The following is a 20187-nucleotide window of genomic DNA, read 5'->3' as shown; positions in this document are numbered from 1 at the left end:
ATTTTATGAGAGACACAGAAAGAGAGGCAGAGACACAGGCAGAGGGAAGAGAAGCAGGCTCCATGTAAGGAGCCTGATGAGGGACTCGATCCTGGGAATCTGGGATCAGGCCCTGAGCCAAAGGCAGATGCTCAATTGCTGAGCCACCCAGGCGTCCCTTTATTTCTTTTACTTATCTTATTGCTGAGGCTAGGACTTCCAGTACTAAGTTGATTAAAAGTGGTGAGAGTAGACATTCTTGTCCTGTTCCTGACCTTAGGGAAATAGCTCTCAGTTTTCTATCACTAAGTATGATGTTGGTTGTAGATTTCTTCACATAAGGCCTTTGTCATGTTGAAGTATACTCCTTCTGACCCTACTTTGCAGAGGGTTTTTTTTTATATTTATCATGAATGGATGTTGTACTTTATCAAATGCTTTTTCTGTATCTATTGAAATGATCATATGGTTATTATCCTTTCTTATATTGATATGACATATCATTCATGTTGATTATTTGTGGATATTGAACCACCCTTGCATCCTAGGAATAAATCCCGTTTGGTCATGGTGAGTGATTCTAATGCATTGTTGGATTTGGTTTGCTGATATTTTGTTGAGGATTTTTCCATATACTTTCATCAGGGATATGGGCCTATAGTTCCCTTTCTTTGTGGTGTCTCTATCTGGTTTTGGTATCAGGGTAATGCTGGCCTTATGGGATGAATTTGGCAGTTTTCCTTCCTTTTCTGTTTTTTCACAATAGTTTAAGAAGAATAAGCAGTAACTCTTCTTTTAATGTTTGGTAGAAATCACCTGGGAAGCCATCTGGTCCTGGACTTTTGTTTGTCGGGAGTTTTTTGATTACTGATTCCATTCATTGCTGATAATTTGTTCAAATTTTCTATTTTTTCCTGCTTTAGGAATTTATCCATTTCTCCCAGGTTGTTCAATTTGTTGGCATGTAGGTTTTAATAATATTGTTATAATTGTTTGAATTTCTGTGGTGTTGGTTGTTATGTCTCCACTTTCATTAGTGATTTTATTTATTTGAATCCTTTCTCTTTGTCTCTGTCTCCTCTCAATGAGTCTGGCTAGAGGTTTCTCAATTTTGTTGATCTTTTCAAAGAACTAGCTCCTGATTTCATTGATGTGCCCTATTGTGTGTGTGTGCTAAGTTTCTATATTATTTGCTTCTGCTCTTTTTTTTTTTTTTTTCCTTTTCCTGGGTTTGGGCTTTGTTTGTTCTTCTTTTTCTAGCTCCTTTAGGTATACGTTTAGGTATAAGGACACTTTTCTTGCTTCTGGAAGTAGGCCCGTAGTGCTACATTTCCCTCTTAGAACTGCTTTTGCTGCATCCCAAAGCAGGTTATAATATTTAAAAAATGGATCATACTTTTATTTTATTTTATTTTTTTTATTTATTTATTTTAATTTTTATTTATTTATGATAGTCACAGAGAGAGAGAGAGAGAGAGGCAGAGACATAGGCCGAGGGAGAAGCAGGCTCCATGCACCGGGAGCCTGATGTGGGATTCGATCCCGGGTCTCCAGGATCGTGCCCTGGGCCAAAGGCAGGCGCCAAACCGCTGTGCCACCCAGGGATCCCTGGATCATACTTTTAATGTCATATCTAAAAAATCTTTGCCCAACACATGATGACATGGACTTTTCCTCTATGCTTTGTTTTAGAAGTTTTATGGTTTTAGATTTTACATTTAGGTCTATGATTTATCTTGTAGTATTTGTGTACAATGTGAGGAATGGTTGGAGGTTAGTTTTTTAGCATATGTTTATGTAATTGCTAAGGTCTCATTTGTTGAAAAGACTGTTTTGTTCTCCAAGGAATTACATTTGCATCTCTAGTGAAGATTGATTGGCCATATTTGTGCAGGTCTATTTTTGGACTCTGTTCTGCCCCATCAAGGGTCTGTGTCTCTCCCTTTGCCAACACCACACTGTCTCGTCACTGTAGCTTTAGAGCAAGTCTTGAAATCAGGTAGTCTGTGTCTTCCAACTTTGTTCTTCTTTTTTAAAACTGTTTTTTTAAAAATATTTTGTTTATTCATTAGAGGCACACGCAGAGAGAGAGAGAGGCAGAGACACAGACAGAGGGAGAAGCAGGCTCCATGCAGAGAGCCTGATGTGGGACTCGATCTCAGGACTCCAGGATCACGCCCTGGGCCGAAGGCAGGTGCTAAACCGTTGAGCCACCCAGGGATCCCTCAAAACTGTTTTAGATATTTTAGGTCCTCTGGGTTTCCATACGAATTTTAGAATCAGCTGTCCATTTCCACAGAAATGCCCTCACATGTCCAGTGGCTGCTGGCAGCTGTGCTGGGTGCTGGAGGGAGTCTGAATTGGCACAATCATGTTGAAAAAGAACTTAACATTAGCCAATAAAGGAGAGACGGCAAGAATGTGGCAGGTGAGCCTTGCAGACGCAAATGCACGAGGGGTGGTGTCTGGCACACCCTGAGGCCCCACATGAGACTGGGCTGCAGCAGGTTTGTGACTCAAGGTGTGTTTGTGAGAGCAGACGCCACACAGCGGCGGAGACAGGAAGAACAGCTCACGGAGCAGCCTGAGCAAGGGGACTGACTGCTCGGCTTCTGTGTGTAAGTGGCTGAAACAGGACAAAAGCCTGCCACTCCTGGATGTGTGTTGAAGGGGAAACCAAACGAACGGGGAGGCAGGAGGGGACGGGGACAGTCCCAGGAGCAGAAGGGGGCATGTCAGGGTGAGGCCGGGCCTGGGGGAATGTCCTTCCTTCTGTGCCTGGGGCTTGGGACTAGAGGGGCTGCCTGTTTCCTGACTCTTCTGTGGACTGCCCTCACTGCCCTTTCTATTGGCAAAGCTGGGGAGGGGGCCAAGACACCTCAACCCCCCAAGACCCTGTCAGTAGAGCTTCCCAGTCCTCCCTTCCCTCTCTTCCCCCTTTGTCCTGCTGCTGCCCCACTGAGGGCAGGGCTCCTCAATTGTACCAACAAGGACCCCCAAGCCTGGTGGTCCAATGGGAGTTCCTAAAAATACCCTGTTAGCTTAACTGTGACTGCAAATTTCAATCCACTCCACAACCAGTATTTGTTTGAATGTATCTATTTCCTTATTAATGTCGAAGTCCTAGAAAAATACCATACAGTCCTGCCCTCTGGCACCCCCGGGGGCTCATCAGAGCCTCCTGGGAGGCAGCAAGTGCTCCAGGTGCTCCCAGGAGTCTGCCCCCCAGCCCCGCTGGGTCCAGCTCACCTGTGGGGTGCCCTTCTTCCTGCTCCTTGTTGTCCAGCTCCTTCTTCTGGCTTTGCATGTCAAAGGGAGAGGACTCATTGCCCTCCATCTGTTGCTCAGAAGGGCTGATGATGATTTTTTCGTAAGAACCTTTATCTTCATATGTGAACAGACTGCTCTGAAAAGGGAACATAACACTTTTACTAGCAGTTTTCCATTTGCCTTTCCCACTCAACTGCCCAGACCTCTGTTGCCAAGGAGGGCCACATGGAGAGCCTAGCCACAATCATCCTCCTTGGCTCCCTCTCCCACCTGAGCCAAGCATGCATATCAGGGCAGCAGCTGGCCCAGGGGCTCAGGGCCCAACCCTGCCTCACTTGTCTCTAGCCCAGGCTGGCTCTTCCTTGTTCCACATTGATGCTCTACCCTCCTGTCTTGGGATGCCTGGTCCCATTCCCCCTGTGGGATCGGAGCCCCAGGCCCCAGCTCCACTCTCTTGGCTTCAGCTCAGATGCCTGCAGGCCTAAGGGCTGACCCAGCCTGCACCCCTCTCCTCACCCACCATTGCCCTGGCCGTGTTCTGGGTTTACACCCCCACCCTTACCACCCTTGCCCCCACCCCACTGGTCCTCTGTCCCCTCTGGGGGAGATACTTCTGAGGCCTTTGCTAAGAGCCCTTAATAAGTAGACCAAACGGGATCCCTGTGTGGCGCAGTGGTTTAGCGCCTGCCTTTGGCCCAGGGCGCGATCCCAGAGACCCGGGATCCAATCCCATGTCAGGCTCCCGGTGCATGGAGCCTGCTTCTCCCTCTGCCTGTGTCTCTGCCTCTCTCTCTCACTGTGTGCCTATCATAAATAAATAAAAATTAAAAAAAAAATAAGTAGACCAAACTTTGAAGTAGCTCAGTGCTTCTTACAGGAAGTTTCTCTCACCCATCCTTGCCCCCAAAAGACCTCCCAGTGTCCAGTGAGTGTGATGGAAGTTGTTTCCACAGATAGGGGCACACCGTGTTGCTCTGAGGTTGTTCTCAATCACTTAGCAGCATGTCTGCATGGCCTTCCCATGAAAAGACCATTGCTCACCTCACACCTTTGGAAAAGGTGCAGGAGCGGGCAGGGTTTGCCTGCGGTGTTCAGGCCGTGTCCTCTTGGCCAGCCTCCTGCTGGGACTTCATAGGTGCATCAGGAGAAAGGTGGTCCCCTGTGGCTCTCAGCCACCACCCTGTCAGCCACCACACACTCCAGTGGGGTCACTGTGGCTCTAGGTGTCCTCTCACGGAGCCCAGTCTCTCCCACTCTACCTGACGACACCCAGCCCTATGTTGACAGACTCTTTCCTGTCATGTCAGTTTTATACTCACAGGACTGTGTGGGGTGCGAGGAGGCCTCACGCCTTCCCCTGGGTGAGCAGCCACGGCTCATGATCAGGACAGGTAATATACTTACTATTTTCATGACTGACTGGGAGAGGTCCATCTCATAGGACTCTGAGGCCCGAACAAACTTGAACCTGGTGCCCAAGCCCCCGATGTTGGTCAGTGTGATGATCCGGGACGTGGTCTCCCCCACCACATAGCTGCCAAAGTCAATGAGCTCCTTGTCGAGGGACAGCTGCCGAGAGACCCAGGAAGGAGCCAGGGTAAGTGTGCCAGGCAAGCTCTCCTCTCCCACCTGCTGCCCTACGGCCCTGAGGGTACCCTGGAGCGCTGGCCCCTTCCTCTGGTACCAGGCCAAGTCCTACATCTGGTTCCAGGGGCCTTTGCAGACCCCAGGAACACGGTCCACATCCTAGAAATCCTCAGTTTGTGGATTGATCACGACAATTTGGGAGCTCCTAAGCTTCAATTTTTTCTCTTTTCTTTTCTTTTCTTTCCTTTCCTTTCCTTTTTCTTTTCTTTTCTATTTTTATTTTTTTGCTTCAATTTTTTAAAAGTCCAGTCAGTTAAAAAGAAATGAGCTATCAAGCCCTGAAGAGACAAAGAAATCTCAAGTGGCACATTGTTAAAAAGGTACATACAGCAATGCCAACTGTGTGGCATTCTAGAATGTATGGCATTTTGGAAAGAGGTCAGTGGTTGCCAGCAGTGTGGGGGCGATGAGCAGGTGAACACAGTGGGGCTGAGGGGCAGTGACACCATTCTGTGTGATTGGAGGGGTGGTGACAGGTCCTTATAGCTTTGTCCGAGCCACAGGACGCACAGCAATTAGGGCCCTGTTACCCACCATGCACCCTGGGACCCTGGGGCGGAGGGGACAGTGGAGACTGGGGCACCCGGGAAATTCTGCAGCTGCCTCACAATTTTGATGTGAACCCAAAACTGCTCTAAATAATAAAGTCTATTGAAGAATATATCATTTGGGACTTTGAGGAAATTTCAACAGAATGGGAAATGTCATACAACCATGTCTCTTGGTCACGGTTTGAAGAGACAACCTGAGTAGGGACAGTAGGGAATAGGTGTGGAGCTAAGTGACTCTGGGGCAGCACAGAGCCTGCAGGCTGGGTGATCAGGGCACGGGTGGTGGCTGGGGGAGCCACGCTCTCCCTGTTGGACCTGCTTACAGGTCAGCAAGGGGAAGAGACTAGAACGATCCATGTGGTCCTAGATTAGAGGTGGAGGTGTCCGTATGAAGGTTTGGAAGTGCCAACATCCCAGCTCCGATGGCCACATCTTCTGTGCAGATACCCGTTTATTTTTTTTAATTGTATGTATGTATATATATATATGTATGTATTTATTATTATTTTAAAGATTTTATTTATTTATTCATGAAAGACAGAGAGAGAGAGAGAGAGAGAGAGAGAGAGGGAGAGAGAGGCAGAGACACAGGCAGAGGGAGAAGCAGGCTCCTTGCAGGGAGCCGGACGTGGGACTCGATCCTGGGTCTCCAGGATCACGCCCTGGGCTGAAGGCAGGCAGTAAACTGCTGAGCCACCGGGGCTGCCCTGTATTTATTTATTGAGAGAGAAAGAGTGTGCATGTGAGCAGGGTCGGGGAGACTAGGGCGGGGGGAGAAAGAGTCTTAAGCAGACTCTGCACTGAGCAAGGAGTCCGACTTGGAGCTTGATCTACTGCCCTGAGGTCACAACCTGAGCTGAAACCAAGAGTCAGGAGATGAACTGGCTGTGCACCCCCTACCCCAGCGCCCCCAGATACTGGTTACTAACATCACTCTCCAGGAGAAGAAACCGGGCTATCTAGGGAGAGGACTTACTCTAGGATGGGGGGCAGGAGGTGCGCAGATGAACCTGGCATGTTATCTGGTATTAGAAAGAAAGGAAGTGTGCTCAACCAGAAGTTGTGAACACAGTAATAGTCGAGTGTCAGAGGACCTCAGGGCCACTGAATTTCTTCTAAGAAAAATGTGAGCAGCAGCAGAAAGTTGTATTTGATTCTAATTCGAAGAGTGAAATCAATAAATAATTTTTATAAATTAATGAATGAGGAAGAGATAAATCTCCTTTACAGAAGAATTCCAAATAATCCACATGGCTGTTTGAGTCTCTCCTGCCCCTCTGGCCCTCCCACAGAGCACAGTTTGGCAGGAGGATGGCAGAGCAGAAACATTATGGTGAGGAAATCACACTGAGTCAGGTGATGAAGGTCATGGGGCACTGTGAGGCATGGTGGTGGTACATGTGGGGCTGTGTGTAAATGTGTGAGTATGGGTGTGCATGCATGTGGGGCTGTGTGTGAGTGTGCACACGTGTGCAGGTGTGTGGGGCTGTGTGTGAAGGTGTGGGTGTGCATGTGTGTATGGAGTACGTGGGCAGATGACCTGTCTCCTGGCTGTAGGTCACCAGACTTCCAGAAGCCACGTGTGGACAGGATGGAGGGTGGCCCTTCTCAAACATGCTGAGCTGGAGGCAGTGCCTCGGTGGGCCTGGGTTGCTGCCCTGGAAAGGGGCTGGTGTGTTCTAAGTGTGGGAGCAACAGGTCACAGGTGAAGTCAGTGGCTGGTGGGCTGCACTGTGGGGCACCTTGTGTGCCCCTAGCAGTTCTCCCTTCTTCCTGTTTATGACAGAGCCCGAGCTTCAGTGGAACATGGGCTCTACTGCCCAGTCTACCTTATAGCCAGAGGTCAGCATGCCACCATCACTTCCAGCTCATGAGGGGGACCTCCCTTCCCCCTTCCCTCTGACTGGGAAGGTACAATGCTTGGAAGCCATTTTTTGAGGGTGGCAAGGCAGCATGCCAGCCCAGCCCCTGACCCCTGAGGCAGAAACAAGTCCTTGCTTAACTGAGCTACAGTCTTACAGTCTTAGGCACCTTTGTCATGGCAGCTCCACTTGATGATCTGATGATCAAACTGCAGGGAAGCCCAGAGGACACTAGGAGCCTACGCTGGGCATTTGACGGCCCTTCTCTGCACTTGGCAATGGGCCAGCCTAGCAGATGAGTGCTTTCCAGGTCCATCCAGAAAGGAACCTGAGGCCTGCCTCTGGGGGAGCAGGGCTTCCAGGTGCCCAGCCTTCTCCCATGGCCGAGTCCGGGGTTTGAATCTTGACTCCACCACATACCTGCTCTTTCTGAGGGCCTGTTCCCCAGCAAGTACTGCTGCTTTGTGCCATGAGCTGCTCTGAGAAGGCGGTGTCCACACCGCGCGGGGGTGGCTCAGGAGCCCTGGAGCATTGGTTGCTGGAGGCAACGTGTTCTGTAGCACACATCAGCTCTCCATGGCTTCTGTGAGGCTCAGCAGCCACCAGTAGAGATGCCACTGCCCTGGGGCCATAGTGCACAGGCTGTGTATAAACCTAAGTGGGGGGATCCCTGGGTGGCGCAGTGGTTTAGCGCCTGCCTTTGGCCCAGGGCGCGATCCTGGAGACCCGGGATCGAATCCCACGTCAGGCTCCCGGTGCATGGAGCCTGCTTCTCCCTCTGCCTGTGTCTCTGCCTCTCTCTCTCTCTCTCTGTGACTATCATAAATAAATAAAAATTAAAAAAAAAATTAAAAAAAAAAAATAAACCTAAGTGGGGGCCCAGGGCTGCCATGGCCACGGCTGGGCCATGTGAGCACCAAGAATGGAGACTAAAAGATCAATTTAGTCTTTAGATTGTGGAATACACAAAAGCCGTTGAATCCATGAGGAAACAGGAAGAGAGAGGACCTAACTTGCCACCATGAGAAGTGATAACTACCAACTCCTTATGCTAAAGACTAGTAAAGAAGTGAAAACATAGGGAAAGCAACAAGTCAGTACTGAAAACGGCCTTCTGAGCCTCCCCTGTGGGGCTGGAGGCCAAGGGGTTGAAACCAGGGAAGCACAGCTGCCTCTCGTGACTCATCCCTCCTCAGGAAGGGGCTGCTTCAGGCAGGAGGTATGGTCATGGCTCAAACCTTGAGTTGATGGCCCACTTGGTGGGGAGGTGGCAGTTGGTGCCACACTGGGGTTCAAGACAAGGTGGCGGGTTGTTGCCATGTTATCGGCAGCATCAGTGGCAGACGGGAGAAAGACTCAGGGGACTCGGATATGACATATGACAACAGGTGTCGAGTCTGAAGGAAAGTGAGCAGAACCTACAGGACCACGGGTGGGCCACCATTGGTGGACTAGAAGCCACATCACAGAGGTCCTGGCAGTGGAAGACAAGGAACATGGTCCTAACTCCCAAGTTTGATGAAAGACATGAATATAAACATCAAAGCAGCTCTCTGAACTCTGAGTAATATGAACCCAAAAAGACCCATGTTGGGACACATTACAATCAAACCACTGAGACCAAGAAGGGGAGGTGATGACCCAGTGCACATGAGGCCTGGCAAGGTCATCAGCAGATTTCAGAAACTCTGGAGGCCAAAGGGCAGTGGGTGGATGTATACAAAGGGCCTAAAGGGAAAAGCTGTCAACCAAAAGCCTCTCTCCAGCAAAACATTCCCAGATGAACAAAAGCCGAGGGCCCTGCAAGAAATGCACCTGGAGCACTCTGAGGCCAAACGGGGAGGAGACTCAGGAGACAGTCACTCAAAGCCATCAGGGGAAATACAGCCTCAGTAAAGGTGAGCACACGGGCAACATAAAAGCAAGTGTTCTTGTCACAGGGCTTTAACTGTGGGTTTTGTTCTCACATGATTTAAGAGACTAATGCTTTTTTTTTTTTTTAAAAAAAGCAGGTATTATTAGTCTAAAAGCTAATGTTATCATCACTTTGGTTTGTAATCCACATTTTGCTTTCTACATGAAAAGAGACTAATGCGTGTGAAATATTTTGAGTTCCTGGTTTTGGACACACAGTCACAAAGATGTAATTCTGTGACATTAATACCCGAGCCGTAAAGGGGCAGACATTCTATCAGCTACTGGACTTCAGCTGCGAGAAATCTGAGAAATCTGAGTCAGGGTGCTTTAACGTCAGGATGTGAAATGGAATCCCTTGGTAACCACAAAGGAAATAGCGACAGAATGTATACAAAAGGAAATGGGAAGGAATTTAAATATTTCACTATAAAAAAAATCAACTAAACACAAAAGAAGACGGTGATGCAGGGAATGAGGTTCAGGAAGGCAAGGAGTGGCAAACAGAAGCACGGCCTCCGCACCTACAGGCTTGACAAGGACAGACATTCTGACACATGCGGCAACAAGCAGGACTCCTGAGGACAATCACAAAAGACAAATACCACGTGATTGCACTTACAAGGCACTTAAAGCATTCAAATCCCCAGAGACAGAAGGTGGCGAGGAGGCGCCCAGGGCCATTGCAGTTAGGTGCTGCCTGGGGACAGAGTTTCCATTCTGGAAGGCAGGAGAGTTCTGGAAAGCATGGAGGTGGTGCCTGCCTATTATGAACGCATGTAATCTACTGAAGCGTGGACTTAACACTTGGCTAAGATGGTAAATCAACACAGTGTGCGATCTTGAGGGTGTCCTAGCTGGCAAACAGCGATGGGAGGTGGTTTGGGGCAGCTGGTACATGTGAGTGTGGACCAGGTAACAGGCCGGGAGGAGGCATGTGGATGTTGCAGGGGAGAATATTGTTACTATTGTGACCTCTCGTTCATTCCCGCTTTCGGTCTTGACATCCCGTGCTGTCCTGGAAAGGGGGCTTCTTTCTCTGCTCCACTGATGGAACATGTTGCATGTGACTTGTGTTAGTCAACATTGTTAGGAAATGCAATGAGGGAGGTTGTGTGGGTGGCCCTCGTTTCCAGGGCTGTGGCTGTTATCCATGAGAAGCTACTGCTTCGTTCACTTGTATCCTGAAGTGAGCCACCTGGCCAAGCCCAACCTGACAAAATACTTGCTGCTGAGATAAGCTGCTAAATGTAGGAGTGGTTTGTTACCCAGCATCATTGCAGTAAGTGCTGACTCATTCACTAAGGAGGGGCCATGGTTGGTGGTTTCTGCAGGAGAATCTCCTTTATTCTACATGAATGTGGAAGTTTTTTAAGGCTGAGGTGTTGATATTGCTGGTTTACTGGGAAGTGGATCAGCAAAGCACACACCAGGCAGCACATCCTGTGTGGGCTATTTTTTCTGCTTTTCCTTATGTTTGAATTTTTTCTTAAAAAGAGGATCAGTGATGACTACATTTACCATGACGAGCACTGAATAATGTATAGAACTGTCGAATTGATGTTGTACACCTCCAACTAATACAACACTGTATGTCAACCACACTCCAATGATAAAAATTTTAAAAGTAAAGAATTTTAAAAGACTCAGTCCTACACAGCAGAGGTAAACAAATTGAAAAGGCAACCTATAGAATGAGAAAAATATTTGCCATCCAAAATATATAAAGAACTCACTCACACAACTCCCGGCATGGAGCCTGCTTCTCCCTCCTCCTGTGTCTCTGCCTCTCTCTCTCTCTTTCTCTGTCTATCACAAATAAATAAATCTTTAAAAAAAATAAAAATAGGCAGGGACACCTGGGTGGCTCAGTGGTTGAGCGCTGCCTTCAGCTCAGGGAGTGATCCTGGGGTCATGGGATTGAGTCCCACATCCAGCTCCCCACAGGAAGCCTGCTTCTCTCTCTACATGTGTCTCTGCCTATCTGTTTCTCTTGTTAATAAATAAAAATAAAATCTTTTAAAAAAATGGACAGAGGACCTGAACAAACATTTTTCTTTTTTAATTTTTTTTTTAAATTTTTATTTATTTATGATAGTCACAGAGAGAGAGAGAGAGGCAGAGACACAGGCAGAGGGAGAAGCAGGCTCCATGCACCGGGAGCCCGATGTGGGATTTGATCCCGGGTCTCCAGGATCGCGCCCTGGGCCAAAGGCAGGCGCCAAACTGCTGAGCCACCCAGGGATCCCATTTTTCTTTTTTTAAATAGACAATTTAAAATTAAGGCAGTTCTTATGGATGGAGCACTCAGGTGGTTGATCCATGGGGTACTACGCAGCTCTTCTCCACTACCCTGAACACACATTCTTCAAAAGGACACATGTAGACAGCCAACAGGTGTGTGGAAAGTTACTCAACATTGCTTGTCATCAGGGAAATGCAAGTCAAACTACAATGAGGTGTCACCTCACAGCTGTTGGAACGGCTAGAATCAACAGACAGGTGTTGGCAAGGATGTGGAAAAGGGGAACCCTCATGCACTGTTGGTGGGAGTGCAAACTGGTGCAGCCACTGTGGAGAACAGTCTGGAATTTCCTCGAAAAGTTAAAAGTAGAACTACTCTGAGATCAGCAATCTCATCTCCAACAATATATCCAAGGAAATGAAACCACTAACTCAAAAAGACACCTGAAACCCCATATTCACAGCAACATTATTTACAATAACCAACCAATGGGGACAGCTTAAGTGTCTGCCAGTGGATGAACAGATAAAGAAGATGGGGTATATGTACGATGGAATAAAAAAGAAGGAAATCGTACCATTTGGAATAGCTCAGATGAACGTTGAGAGCACTTTGCTCGGTGAGAGAAGCCAGGCAGAGAAAGACACTGTACGACCTAACTTATGTGAGGAACCCACAACCCCAGCTCATGTGCAGACAGCAGAGGTGGTTGTGGGAGGTAGTGCAAAGGTACAAATCTCAGTCATCAGGCCTGGGGAGGTGTCCACAGCATGGTGACTATAGTTTCAGAAGGAAATAGAGGGGACATCACAGAGCATCTGAGGTGACCGAGTCTCCTGAGATCAGCCCTGAGGTCTCCCGGTGGCTGCAGGACTTGCCCCTGCTTCCCAGCGTCCACATGAACACTCACTTGCTCAGAGCAGTACTCGAGCTCTCACCTGCCCAGGCCGCTGCTCCAGCCTCACCCGAGCTGTGTGGGACCGAGGCCCAGACCTGGATGCACTGCTTGGTGCCACCAAGGCTTCCCTGGAGGTACTGGCTCGGGAGTCTCTGGACTTACCGTGCATTTCTTTGTGGAGCACTTCAGTGGAACAGAAAATCCACCCGTCTGAGCCAGAAATGAGACGTTTCCTTCTAGATCTTTGTTTATCTAAAAAACAAAACACCCCAACCACCATAACGTTTGTAACTTTGCCTTGTCTTCAGAACCATGGGCTGGACCTGGGTGTGGCGGCAGCAGGAGGAGCCCCACACTGGCCACGGACCCTTAGGACACTTGAACATGCCCCATTTAGACCCAAGAGCACCAACGGATCACACCTGCTGGCTCGCAAACCATCAGGGCAGCCTTGTAATTCTTCCTAACATCAGAAACATTGCTGAAAGTGTCTGGAAACAGAACAGGGGCCTGTGTGACCCCCACTGAGGCCCAAGTTTCCCTCCTCCAGCACCAATCACACCGATGTCTGCAGAGCCCAAGGAGAAGCAGAGACCCAGTTCCATCCACCACTCACTCACAATGGAGGAAAGTCCGTTTATATCACCTGGTTTTGGGACAGGCACTCACCATGGGCTTGAAGGTGACAAGTACTTCGCAGGACATCCCGGCTGACATGGGACCAGGGGGATCAAAGCTGCAGGCACAACAATTGACAGGATATGTAATCAGAGCAGTGGGAAGGCATAGTTGGACAGAAGCAGACACTTGAGTGGGTCTCTGCACTCCTTCCCGCCTGTGCTGGGCACTGTGGCCCAGTGCCCCAGTGCCCAGGTCCCAGGAGACACTCAAGTAACATCTGAATGTGTGCAGAGTAAGGGAGTCGATGGGCAAATAAGGCAGGTCCCCAGAGGGGGCAGATGCCACAGCGTGAGCAGTACTCACGGTTAAACTGGGGACATGAATGTGCCGGCCTGGAACCACAGGCCTAGGGTTTCAACACCAGCGAGAGGGGTATGAGCCAGGTAGGGGACTCACACTGACCCTGAACACAGCTGGGACCCTCTGAACCCCATTTTCCATGAAACAGGGAGATTTGAGGGCAGTCGGCCTGTCTTGGTCTGGATCCTGAGTGAGAAAAAGAAGCTCCCAGAGAATTTCTAATGTGGGATGTATTTTCAGAAGGTTGGATTTTACCAAAGGTGCTTGAATTAGAAAGATATAAGCTAAAAATTTAATATAATTGTCTCCCCCCTGGCTGGTAATGACCCCACAGCACCAGGCAGAAGCAAATCCAAAATGTCTCTGGTTGGGAGGGAAGGTTTTTGATGCCACATCACAGAGACCCAGTGGGGCAGAATCCCTCTGGTGAGAAGATGGGAATCCCAGGTTGGAAAGGACACATGTAAGCCAACAACATACGTGCAGACAGTAGGGTCAAACTCCAAGGTCCTCGGATGAGAGAACGATTGAATGGTGACTTTAAAAGATGTAACATTAAAACTATCAACAGACAGAGAATCACAGATATGAGAAGGGAACAAGGTACCATCGAGATGTAGCTGCGGGCCTGAGGCAGGAGGCAGGACTTTGAGAAATGAGAAGTATGGCCACTGAAATCAGAGACTCAGTGAGCAATTTCAACAGCCAATTAGACCCAGAGTGAGAAGGGCCAGGTGAGCGTGGGACTCGAGACCACACCTGGACATATGGCTGGAGAGGTGTCCACAGTTGTTCAGAGGTCTGAGTCCTCAGGGAGCCCTAACACATCTAAGAAATCAGCCCACACCTGCAGGACACGGGAGACAAGGAGGTCTCAAGGTGGCCAGAGGGAAGCCAGACAACCCACAAGGGCTGTACCTTTGGGCTGGAAGCCAACTTTGCAACAGCAGTCATAGGGACCAGAAGATGGAGGGTGATAACCGCAGTGTGGGAAGAAAGTAGCTGTCCACGAGAGATTCAGCTCCAGCCCCCTCAGGGAATGCTTCAGGATCGACTCCCCAAGACACCCATAGATCAGCATGAAGAATGAGTGGACCGCAGGTACATCCTGGGCCTCCAGGACAGGACAGGACAGCGTAACAGTGCTAAAGGGCAATTTCTGGGTACGCTCTGCCCACATAAGCCTTTGCAGAGCGGGGAGAGTCCAGAATGCTGCTGGAAAGAGGGGGGGCACACAGATCCCACGTCTGACCTACAAACAGTGCCCGGAAAAGAATAGCATGTCCTATGTGGGAGAAGCTGACCAGAACCCAGGTCAGCAGGCACAGAGTGTGGGGACAGGTCTCAGGGATGGGTGGTAGGTACCTGCCCTGCAGCCATGCACTCCAGCCAGGAGTCCTAGCGCCATCCTGGGTCATTGTGGGCCTCCAAATCAATTAAAAGCTAGCAGAAACCAGGAAGAAACTTCCTTAAAACCAAAGGCAAAATGCAAAGGAGAAGAAAAGAGAGACACTGTAGTGGAGACAGCAGGTCTGCCTGAGAAAGATGTGGGGAAAAAGCAAGGAAGAAGCAACATTAGGGGGGCCAGGTGGATGGAAAAAGACCCACTCATGCACCAGTGGGGTTCTGCAGAAGGAAAGGGAAACATGGTGATAGAATGGACATGCAGACAGTTGGAAGGGACCATTCCGTGGCAGGGACGGGTCTAAGCTTCACACAGAAAAGGCCCAACAATTGCCAGGGGCATCTTGGCCAGAATGGGTGATACACTACAAGAAAGGGCATGTGGCCGCCACACCCGGATCATGCAAAATGAGGTTGGCCTCCAACAACACCCACACAGGGAGAGAGACAGTGCAGCCTCCAGCAGAAGGTCTCACGCGGAAGCACTGGCTGCGAGGTGGGAAGGCGTGAGAACCACCCACAGCCCACGCCACAGCCCCTCACTCTATGTGGATGAAGTCCCGGAGATGCTCCTCCACGCCCACCAGTTTACAGTAGTTGATGGTGTATGTGGCGTTTATCAACGTGATCTTCTTCTTGTACACTTTGCCGATATCAAAATCCTGGGAAAAGCAGAAGTTATTTGGAGCCTGTTGGAGGGTGGCCACCTCTGTGAGCATGTGGTGACTTTCCTCACATCCGATGGCCACTGTGAGGATGCCAGAGGAAGGTCTGGGGACAAGCGTGAGGGCCATCCTCACAGACCAGGAGCAGTTCCCCAGGTTTCCTGACCTGGGAAGAGCCCCTCTGGGGGTGCACGAAGTGCAGGGAGAGTGGGGTGGGAATTGGCTTTCTGGGGAGCCAGGTTGGTGTGGGCTAGGCCGGAGCCCTACTGGGATGGACAGATGGATGGATGGACAAGGGACTGCATGCCAGCCCCGGAGCCCCCGCAGCCTCTCCTGGCTATGAGTACGTGTGGGCCCTGACCTCCTTGCTGTCCCTCTCCAGGGAGGCTGGCCCTGAGCAGGGGACCCTCAGGGGCTGGTGTCTGACCCCCACCCCGTCCCCTGCACCAGGGTCTGTCCCTCCTGCACACCCACTGGGTTCTCAGGGCTCACCTTGAAGTGAATGAGCTTGGGCTTGCTGTTGAATGGGCGACCTTTGAACTCGTGCCCTGACACCACCTGCTTGTGGGTCACTCGGCTGCGCAGCTGCTCCATGGTACGGGCCAGAATGTCCTTGTCCATCTTTGTCCCATCCACGGGCTTCCTGTCTGCCTCCTCTTTGGGCACCTGAGGTTCCAGTAACAGTGGCTGGCACCAGGGGCAAGCCCAGGCCCAGAGTGGCATTCTGCCACCTGTGCCCTGGGGGGTGGCTGGGGGCAGCGGGAGGAGGTGGCACAGAGCTAGACCCAGGGCAGCCAGGCCAGGGGAGTCTGGCATCAGCCAGCAGGCCGTCCTTCAGAGAAAAAGGAAAGATGGGAAGAGCAGATGCATCCAGGGGCCCAGCAGATTTCCGGGAAGTAATGCCCAGGTGGGGTTTTTTAGATATTTGAACAGTTTACTAATTTATCTGTTTTTATTCATTTTCCATTTATATATATACTTTTTTGGAAGGGGAGGAGCAGAGGGAGAGAGAGAATCTTTTTAAGACTTTATTTATTTGAAACAGAGAGAGAGAGAGAGCAAGAGAGCATGAGCAGGGGGAAGGACAGAGGGAGAAGCAGACTTCCCGCTGAGCAGGGAGCCCCTTGCAGGACTGGATCCCAGTACCCTGAGATCATGATCTGAACCGAAGGCAGATGCTTCACGGACGGAGCCCCCCACCAGGCGCCCCAGGAGAGAAAGAATCTTATGCAGGCTCTGTGCTGAGTGTGGGGTGCCTGGGGGCTTGGTTCAGTGTCCAACTCCTGATTTTGGCTCAGGTCCTGATTTCGGGGTTGAGGAACTGAGCCCCAGGTTGGGCTCCAGGCTCAGCGGGAAGTCTGCTGTTCCCTCTCTCTCTGCCCCTCCCCCTTCCGTGCTCTCCTGTGTGCGCTCTCTCTCTCTCTCTCAAATATATAATCTTAAAGGAAAATAAGGAGCTAACGTCTCAGCAGCAACAAAGCAAAACAAAAAAAGAGTTGGATGCTTCATTGACTGAGCCACTCAGATGCCCCAGTTTCCCAGATTTTTAAATCAGGCCCAGAGGAAGGTGTTGAAACTTGTAATAGGAAGCAACATTTCCCCAAGTGACATAAGTAAAGGTGCCTCTCCAAGCGATGTGAGTAACTTGGCCAGGAGCTCTGTCTATGGCCTCGTGCTCTGGGCCAGCAGGCGCCAGGCCACTGTCCGGCTTTATGGCCCTGGAAGCAGAAGTGTTTACCTGGTACGGCTTATAGTCTTCCTTCCAGAGCCCGGGGATCTCCGGCTCAGCCAGTGTGTCATCCTCCCAGCTGACATTCCTGAGGTCCCCCTGGATAGACTCACTGGAAATGGCTTCCAAGAACTGAGAGGCTTTGGGGTGTTCAGCCCTGTCGCCATCCTGCAGCTTGTCCTGCAAATAGGGACTCTACAGATTAGCAAGGACAAAGTGACCCTCACCATAAGCCCCCAGGCACCAAGATAAAGGCATCTTGTTCTCTTTATCTAGGCACTAGAACATAGTCTGTTTTGTAACCTTTCCCATTTAAATGATAAATGTTGGGATCCCTGGGTGCCTCAGTGGTTTAGTTCCTGCCTTTGGCCCAGGGTGAGATCCTGGGGTCCTGGGATTGAGTCCCGTTTTGGGCTCCTTGTATGGAGCCTGCTTTTCCCTCTGCCTGTGTCTCTGCCTCTCTCTCTCTGCATCTCTCATGAATGAATGAATGAATGAGTAAATAAATAAATAAGTAAATAAAAGATAAATGTCTTTATAAGGCATTAAATATTTTTTTCCAACGCCCACAAAAGAATCCAAAAGATACTAATTTATGGACCTACGGGAATCTTTCTCACAGACCCTTAGTGTTGCATTATTTCTAATTTTTGCTCCTATAAATTATGCCCTGGAAAAGCCATCCATGGTTGATGCTCAGAGGACGCCTGGCTCTGGGATTGGGCTGCAGTGGAATTGGGGTGTAGCCTCCTCCAGGAGACATCAGACAGAGATGGAGGAGACATTGCTACAATCGTGTGAAAGGCTCCCAAGGAAGTAGAGCGGGTGCCAATGCAGAGAAACACAGGGCACCTCGTGTAGATGGGCAGGGAAGGCTCCCAGGGCAGGGGACAGGGGAGGAAGTAGCAGGTGTGAAGGCCCTGGGGTGTGAGCCAGGTCAGCATGTGGGTGGGGGCAGGGGGCGCAGGGGGTGGGTGTGGGGTGAGGTGCAGACTCTGCAGCCACAGGGCTGGGAAACAGGAAAACTGAAAACCACCTCAGGCCAGATCAAGGCCCCACAGACCTGGGGTGACCTGGACCTTCAGGTCTTGGGGTGCACAAGGGCAGAAGTGGACGTGCTGCACTGGGCTCTGGGGATCCTGAGTTCTCTGACCCCCACCCTCCCACCCCCACCCCGGGACAGGTAAACAGGTCACTGGCCCGGGAGCTGGAACAGAGTCTGCACTTGGTAGGGTCGATTGCACGAATGGATTGGGGAATGCACGAGAGGGAGGACGCTGGACTCTAGGGGTCCTGAACATGTTTGGCACCAGGGTGGTAACAGGCACTGGCCTGTGGTCATCGGCCTGTCTTGGTTACCCAGGGACAGGCTGGGTGGCCTTTGTTGGATCTCAGCCAGAGGTCCCAACAGGGTCCCTGGGAGCATTGCCCGTCTGCTTCCCCTGGTGCTGCGAGTATTTGATGGGGCATTTGCTCACTCCAGGGAAGCTGGGAAGGGCCACTGCATCCCTCCCTTCACAAATGTCTGTGATGTAACTCCAGGTCTTCTCTCTCAGAGGCGCCTGGCCCATGGCTGGGGCGGGGGAAGACTGTTTCTTCTTTCTCTTCTCTTCCTCAGCCTCCTCTTTCAAGATCTGGTTGATGATCTCCTGCTTTCTGAGCTTCTGCTCCTCCTTGAAGGTGCTGTGGGAGAATACCACATGGGCCCAGAGGAAGTGAGATGCCAACTGCCTCTGGGGGCCCCAAGAGCCCCTCCCCAAGAGCCCCTTCCTCAGGAACACTGGTGCGGCCCCATGGGGCACAGGGTTGCAAGGAGCTGGTTTCCACACAAGCCCCAGGCTCCTGGGAGGCAGATGAGGCCGAGGATGGCTGCCAGGCTGGATGGAGACCCAGGACTAGAGATTCCGGCAGAGCCTGGCTGCGGCACCCCCGTAAACCTCCACCCCACAGGCGCTGAAGTTTGCTCCTGGTTTCCAGGCCAGCAGCTGGGCACTCCTGATGAGGCACAGAGCAAGGGCACAGTAGGGCTTGAGGCCATTTGCCCATTCACTCATCCCAGCTGCTCCTTTCTGACTCTTCCTAGGTGCCAGGCCTGTGCCAGACTAAGGGGCTTTTGGGGCTGCCCCTGGGAGCCCCTAGCAGGTGAGCTGAGGGCAAAGCTCCTGTGGTGACATTCAGGGCATAGTGACCCCCAGATGAGAGAGGCTGTCCCCGGTGAGAGAACCAGGAGGCCACACCTGGGAAGACTCTAACTGTGACCATGACTGGGGGTGGGGTCAGGGGCAGGACCTTGGGAAGCCCATCCTCCGGGGGACTTGGGGGTGGGAAGCAGGGCAGGGCGCAGCCTGAGGGGGCTGTGTACAGGGTCCCTGAAGGGCTGAAAGGGGGGATCTCAGGATTGCGAGGGGGTGTAGGACACTGAGGAGGCAGCACCAAGTGACTGTTTGGAGGAAATCAGAAAGTGGAGCCCAGGAGCGAGAGCCTAGGCTGCCCATAGCCATCCAGGGCAGGGCCCTTGGAGAGCCCAGAGCCAGACAGTGAGCCATGTTGGGGCCTCGGGGTGGCTCCTGAGAAATCGGGAAACCAGGCCAGGAATCCAAGTGGGGCCACCCTAGGGGTGATGGGGCCGGAAGGACCTGCTCTGAGGACTGGGGAGGCCCCAGAGGGGGAAGCCCAGAGAGGGAAGCGGCTTGGCTAACTAGGACGGACATGTCTCCCATGGCCCAGAGAGGCATCTCCCCTGGAGTGCTACATTGCACGCACCGGTTCTGGGCTTCCAGCTCCTCGCACCGGCGCTGATGGAAAAGCTGCTTGAAAGCGTCCCCACCTTGGGCCAGAATCATCTCCTTCTCGGCTTGGGCCTTCTGCTCAGCCAGGTCTGCCTTGGCCTGGCTCCATGCCTGAAATTTCCGGAGTGTTTCCTTGGGAACAGAGAACAGTGAGGTTACAGCACTGGCACACGCATGTGCACATACACCCACCCCCAGAGCTTTCTGTTGGATGGGTGACATTAAATTAGTTCTGAGATGCCTGAATAGATGT

The 20187-nt window shown here is 50.9% G+C and overlaps 1 protein-coding gene across 5 annotated transcripts in view; it reads right to left on the bottom strand.

The window, feature by feature from the left end:
* CFAP74 (cilia and flagella associated protein 74) overlaps positions 1-20187 on the bottom strand; it is a 66172-nt gene that overhangs the window by 23343 nt on the left and 22642 nt on the right. For all 5 annotated transcript variants that reach the window (XM_072820053.1, XM_072820054.1, XM_072820057.1 and 2 more), the window contains exons 10-18: positions 19909-20066; positions 18624-18828; positions 17155-17325; positions 15909-16082; positions 15295-15413; positions 13036-13102; positions 12529-12618; positions 4654-4818; positions 3229-3385 (exon numbers count right to left, since the gene is read on the bottom strand). In XM_072820053.1, coding sequence (XP_072676154.1) covers positions 3229-3385; positions 4654-4818; positions 12529-12618; positions 13036-13102; positions 15295-15413; positions 15909-16082; positions 17155-17325; positions 18624-18828; positions 19909-20066 — 1306 coding nt within the window. The remainder of the gene's footprint in view (positions 1-3228; positions 3386-4653; positions 4819-12528; positions 12619-13035; positions 13103-15294; positions 15414-15908; positions 16083-17154; positions 17326-18623; positions 18829-19908; positions 20067-20187) is intronic.

Source organism: Canis lupus, chromosome 3 (assembly GCF_048164855.1).
Source record: "Canis lupus baileyi chromosome 3, mCanLup2.hap1, whole genome shotgun sequence".
NCBI lineage: Eukaryota > Metazoa > Chordata > Mammalia > Carnivora > Canidae > Canis > Canis lupus.
Note: the sequence above shows the minus strand (reverse complement) of the source record. Positions and strands in the feature narration are given on the sequence as shown.